Below are 6,000 nucleotides of genomic sequence, written 5' to 3' on the forward strand. Positions count from 1 at the left end.
CCCCTTCCGCTTCCTCTTCCCCGTCCTCTCCTTCTCCGTGACCTCACCTCACCTCTTCCTTCTCCTCCTCCTCGTTCTCTTACTTATTCACTTCTTTGTCCTTGTCTTCCTCGTCCTCCTCGTCCTCCTCTAGTTCTCACCCTTCTTCCTCTCTACAGTTTTGCTAGAAGTGTGTTATTACATTGTGTAAAGCATTGAGTTGTGTTTACAGCTTTGCAAACATGTGTTATAAAATTACAAACTGAGTGTTAACCAGAGAACGTGCATTCAGTTTGGCACACATGGTAAATGCATTGGCTACAAGTGTTAATGGTTTAGTGTTAAGATTTAAGGTGAGTGTGTTGGGGACAACTGAAAAGAAAAGTGACTAGGCAATCGGGATATATAACAAACAGAGTAGCCGCAGTGAAAGTGTGTCTATGTGTGAGTGTGTGTGTGGCATCAACATATATGTGTGTGTGTATGTGTGTGTGTGTGTGTGTGTGTGTGTGTGTGTGTGTGTGTGTGTGTGTGTGTGTGTGTGTGTGTGTGTGTGTGTGTGTGTGTGTGTGTGTGTGTGTGTGTGTGTGTGTGTGTGTGTGTGTGTGTGTGTGTGTGTGTGTGTGTGTGTGTGTGTGTTGGAGTGTCAGTGTAGTATGGATAGAGTCTAGTGAGTGTGCATAGAGCCAGTGCAAAATAATTAAGATAAATAAATAATAAAGGGGGTCAATGTCAATAGTCCGGGTAGCCATTTGATTAACTGTTCAGCAGTCTTGTGGCTTGGGGATAGAAGCTGTTCAGGTGCCTTTTAAGTCACAGACTTGGCGCTTTGGTGCCACTTGCCCTGCATTTGCAGAGAGAACAGTAGGGTAGCCTAGTGGTTAAAGCGTGGACTAGTAACCGAAAAGTTGCAAGTTCAAATCCCCGAGCTGACAAGGTACAAATCTGTCATTCTGCCCCTGAACAGGCAGTTAACCCACTGTTCCTAAGCTGTCATTGAAAATAAGAATTTGTTCTTAACTGACTTGCCTGGTTAAATAAAGATTTTAAAAAACAGTCTTTGACAATTTTTGGGGCCTTCCTCTGACATAGTATAGAGGTCATGGGTGGCAGGGAGTTCGGCCCCAGTGATGTACTGGGCCGTAGTCATATGATTAGATGTGCATCTTTTAATCGTCTACACCTGTCTGAAAATGTGGGCACAATCAGAATATAGACAAGATCAGGACAAAGGATGCATGTTAGAACCAGGTATAAACAGGGCTTAAGAGGTCTGAACCTCTTGAAGATGTCGCAAGGTGTGTTCACTATGTCGCCTAATTACCCCGTTCCTTCGGGAAAGCATGTCCCCCGCTACATTCTAACAAGTGTCTTCTAACAAGTCGTTTTTGATGGATGTGCTGGGGAGCCATCCCAATTCTGACACCAATGTAGACTGTCAATACACCAAAAGGTTCGAACATCTTGACGTAGTTGCTAGGTATTGTATGCCTACTAAGGTTGCTGCAATATATAGAAATATGGCAAATTAATTTGTGAGCCACTAATCAACCATTTTAAAACCTCTGTTTTTTAAACCTCTGTTTTTTTCTGTTTTTTAAAGCCACACTAAGATGTTCATTTTACAGCAAAGAGTGCTGGGACACCAATACAAATGCAATGGAGCGATGCACCTCGTGACATTTTTACATGCAAATAGCACCTGCTTTTTTGTTGACAACTCATGGGTCTGAATAACTTTGTAACATACTTGAAATAATAGGCTTTTTGAATGTTAAAGGGGAAATCAGTGAGTCAAAGAATAAAAACAAGCAGGTACTTGCTTTGGTAAACAGCTGATGGATGGGTCTGGAGAAATGTAACCACTCTCAAATTCAGACAGAGCTATGGATGCAATGTCTGGCCAACCGTGTGATAAAAATCCTGGTTTAAAACTACAACGACAATGACAAACGGTATTAAAACAGGCTTATGGCGGGGTTCAATCAGAAAACAATCCATCAGAAAACTGCTTGATGGGGTACGACAGTTTAACTTAGTTCATGTGGCGATTATATGTGAAATTATTAAATAATCATTGGCTATTTCATTCATTTAAAAGTCAAGAAATGGATGTGCCAAACCCAGATTGCCCCTTTAAGCTTAGTCTATGATGTTCAATATGACAATAAGTGTTTGAAAATCGTCTGTTAATTTCCTGTTGCAAAATACCCCCTCCATTTATTTTCTAGTTGTGGGTTTATATATCTTTTTCTAACATGCTTGCTGTTGAGTAACTTGGGATGAGGTGAAATACTGTCTTTCCTCATTCTGTGGAGACATTGCAGCAGTCCTGGGACCACAGATTGCCCCACAGAGACATTGAGGGTAATTTCAACACACACATGCACTCTCATAGCCATTGCATGCACCTGCATCAGTATACAGCTAACTATGCATTGTCTTACCCCCTGTTTAACAAACATAACATTTCCTAGAGGTAAAGAAAAAAGAAAGACTGTGAGCACATATCATGGTACTTTATCAAAGATGTGTGGCCCCCAAAAATGTTTTCCTATCTATCTGTCCCTTGACTGCAATCGCTGCCACAGGAAGGCTCACTCCTGTGTGCTGATGCTATCTTTTTTGGTTTTCTGTCCTGTGCTGTGTTGAAATATTACCCGTCCCACAAAGGCTGGCCCAGCTTTCTACCCATAAAACGACCATGTCATTGTGTTTGTTTTTAACGGCCTTTGTGAACAGAGTGAAGGGGGGGGCATCTCTATATGTGCCCTTACATAAAATACTTCACTGGAGAAGCAAAATAGCAGGAGATAACTGGGTTTAGGCATAGCCATTACTATAGCCATTTTAGATGCAATACAATCACATGGAGGAGATTGGGCTAAAGTGGAATTATTATTATATTGAGGTGCGTTATGTTATATTATCAGCTAAAAGGAGAAATGGCATATGCCTGGATTCATTTACTAATTTTCATTTAAAGCAGTAGTGGTCACAAATGTTTAGTGTTGTTCCCAAAATACTATTTTGGTCCCTTTTTGTACCTTGATTTTACTGTAATTCAGCTAACATAGACAGTTGAGAAAGAGCTATAAAATATTTTTTATTAAAAAATGTTTGAATTGCACAATGACATAACTTTTGCCTGATATCTAACATTTCTTGACAACTGCCTTATTCTTAGTGGTGCTTAATTCAATGAATCTTTTTGAAACCATAAAAGTTATTGGGTAATCAGATTGGGTAATCATTCTTGCCATGTAATTTCAGAGAAAAGGTAGAGGAGGTAGAAAGTGTGCTGAAATCTGTGTCATCTAACCAAAGACAAAAGGCTTTTAAAGTACTTGGAACTTTGTGTTCTTTGACTCACAGCCTTTGTTGACTTAGGCACTAACCCTGCATTATATGAAAGCACTTACGTGACTGTTTTATAACAATGTACAATTTCCACCAATGTAACAAAAGAGCAGATTTTCATACAGAACCACACATAGTTGCTGTCATTCTCTACAACACTCCCCAACACACTCAACAGCCCTCTTCCCTGGCTGCATTCTCACCCCTGGGCTGTAGGTGACGCTGTGACAAGATGTGTTTGAGAGTGTCCAATTCATGTGTGAGTTGCCCTATGAGAATCTGCAGCCGGTGGTTCTCCTCATGCAGCTGCAGAGCCCTTTGGTGGGTGAGCTGTATGCGCCGCCTGGCCTTGTCTCGGCTCTTCCTCACGGCAATATTGTTCCTCTCCCGCCGCAGTCGATACTCCATGGTGTCCTTGGTCAGGCCCCTCTTCTGCAGGGGGCTTCGCAGGGGGCCGGGAGGAAGGGGGAGGAGGAAGGGAGAAAAATCCTGTAGGACAGGGAGGAGGGATGTAGAGGGTTTGGAAGGAAGAGATAACTTTGAAATTGAAAAATTGAAACAGAAAAAAACGTAACATTGAACTACATGTTAACTGCAACATTATGCATTCTCATGAACACAGAACCCAAGCGGCGTATCCATATACCTGTTGCAGTATGTGACTCTGTTGGCCGACATTCTCTGTGGAAGGTGTGTTGTGACAAGGTGCGTAGGACAGGTATGACAATCCCATCATCTGCTCTGTCATTCTGTTACTGCCCGTCCTGACCAATCCCTGAGCCCCCATCGACTGGCTGTATGGAATCCCGTCCATCTGAGTCATATCATTGGTAAAGGATGCCGGGGTCGATGGGTCAGGGTTCAAGGCCACGGTTGTAGAAGCGTGGGTGGGAGTCTGACCGAAGGTTGTGAATGTGGCAGAAACTGGAGGGCTATACTCTTGAATGACAGAACACTGAGACATCTGTTAGGGATTCAGACACATTATAGTAATGTTCACACACATTCATTATCACGTCCATTGTTAATTAATTACATGATAACTATAGGCCTATTGTAGTGTTTTAAATTGTATAACACCATTCTAGTACTAACATTCTCAAGATTTATTTCCATCTATGATGAAATTCTCTTTTTAAACGACACGTAGCCTACAGTACATAACTGTCGGTTATGTACGCATTTCAATATATTATGAGCATTTCCCACCAGGATATTGACTGACTTACCTCTGAATTTGTTTATCGCCGTACTGCCTTTTCTATTTTGTGAGTTCCTCCCTCAATGTTCTGCTCATAAACACTGTAAAGACAGGTACTCATCTGATTATCACACCATCACTTCCTCTAAGTTAAACACCACCTCTCTCTCGCTCTCGCGCTCTCTCTCTCTCTCATCACCCATGGGCTTGTTTTTTCTTATCATCTTGTTTCTTGCCTTTAATTTACTTCTCCTTTTTTAGGATCACATCCTGACATTATTGGGGGGGTTTTACATTTCAAAAAATGTATATGTGGCTGTACATGGGCATCTTTAAAGAAACATTCTGGGATATTTATTTACAGTTTTTTCTGAATGCTTAAACACTAACAGTGATTCTTGAAGTACTATCTCTGAAACCATTAACACTTGTAGCCAATGCATTTACCAAGTGTGCCAAACTGAATGGATGTTCTCTGCTGTACACTCATATTGCAATTTAAAAACACACTTCTAGCAAAATTGTAAACATTGGTCTCTATATTGATACACTATTTCAACAATTGCTTTTCCACATTGACAGATGTGAAAACACTTTTAGATAATGAGTTCACTTACAAATCGGAGCTTGAGCACTATAAATAGGCCACAGGTAAACATTTGGTTTGGACAACAATGGAGGCCAATATTGGACAGAGAGTAAGATTTTATTTTTATTTACCTTTATTTAACGAGGCAAGTTAGTTAATAAGAACAAATTCTTATTTTCAATGACGGCCTAGGAACAGTGGGTTAACTGCCTGTTCAAGGGCAATGGGTGAGAACTAGAGGAGGACGAGGAGGTGAAGAAGTAAGAGGAGGAGGGGAAGGAAGAGGTGAAGTAGGACGGGGAGAAGGAGAGGACATGGAAGAGGAAGATAAAGGGGAGTCAGGAACACAATAACTGATGAAATCAGAGCGACTGTGGTTGACCATGTTGTCAACCATGGGATGAGGGAGGCTGGACAATGGGTTCAACCAAATCTGAGCCGCTATACTGTTGCAGGTATCATCCGGATATTTCAAAATGAGATAACACCATATTCCAAAATGTCAACAGAGTGAGTCTCATCTACTGAAACACAAAATAATTAGGATGAAGCAGCTTTACAGAGGCCCTTTCAAAAGAAACTCAGACCGTGTAAAACAACTGAGATATGAATATGTGCAGGTAAGCTATACAATCCTATCATTGGTACTGGATCTGGAAGTGTATGGTGCTACATCATATTGACTGATCCCTGTCTTTTCGCACTGTGCTACATTGTTTTGTCTTGTCTTTTTGAGAGAGTCATGGAACTAGAAGCAGATGCAGTGCATCATAAGCTAATATATGTGGACAGGCAGGTTTCAACCTTGCAAAAACAAGGGGCCGCTGCAAAAATATCATCGGGCACCGTGCCATCAACAACGTGGTGACTA

The 6,000-nt window shown here is 41.3% G+C and overlaps 1 protein-coding gene across 3 annotated transcripts; it reads right to left on the bottom strand.

The window, feature by feature from the left end:
* Nucleotides 1–3,072: 3,072 nt before the first annotated feature.
* cebp1 (CCAAT/enhancer binding protein (C/EBP) 1) lies at nucleotides 3,073–4,679 on the bottom strand. Of its 3 annotated transcripts, none has more exons than XM_024392347.1 (3): nucleotides 4,569–4,679; nucleotides 3,986–4,303; nucleotides 3,073–3,828 (listed from the first exon to the last, which is right to left on the bottom strand). In XM_024392347.1, exons 2-3 carry the CDS (start codon nucleotides 4,301–4,303, stop codon nucleotides 3,511–3,513), a joined length of 636 nt encoding a protein of 211 aa, XP_024248115.1. In that variant the 5' UTR covers nucleotides 4,569–4,679; the 3' UTR covers nucleotides 3,073–3,510. The 3 variants fall into 3 exon arrangements, with proteins under 3 accessions (XP_024248115.1, XP_024248116.1, XP_024248117.1); XM_024392348.2 differs by having other exon boundaries at nucleotides 3,986–4,278; nucleotides 4,569–4,675; XM_024392349.2 differs by having other exon boundaries at nucleotides 3,986–4,294; nucleotides 4,569–4,675.
* Between the last annotated feature and the right edge of the window lie 1,321 nt (nucleotides 4,680–6,000).

This window comes from Oncorhynchus tshawytscha, linkage group LG29 (genome assembly GCF_018296145.1).
Source record: "Oncorhynchus tshawytscha isolate Ot180627B linkage group LG29, Otsh_v2.0, whole genome shotgun sequence".
Classification (NCBI taxonomy): domain Eukaryota; kingdom Metazoa; phylum Chordata; class Actinopteri; order Salmoniformes; family Salmonidae; genus Oncorhynchus; species Oncorhynchus tshawytscha.

Bases quoted from the DNA above. Each gene is read 5' to 3' on its own strand.
- cebp1 (XM_024392347.1), bottom strand. From the start codon at position 4,303: ATGTCTCAGTGTTCTGTCATTCAAGAGTATAGCCCTCCAGTTTCTGCC. The intron at 3,829-3,985 runs GTATATGGATAC...CCTGTCCTACAG, and splicing joins AGAGTCACATACTGCAACAG to GATTTTTCTCCCTTCCTCCT.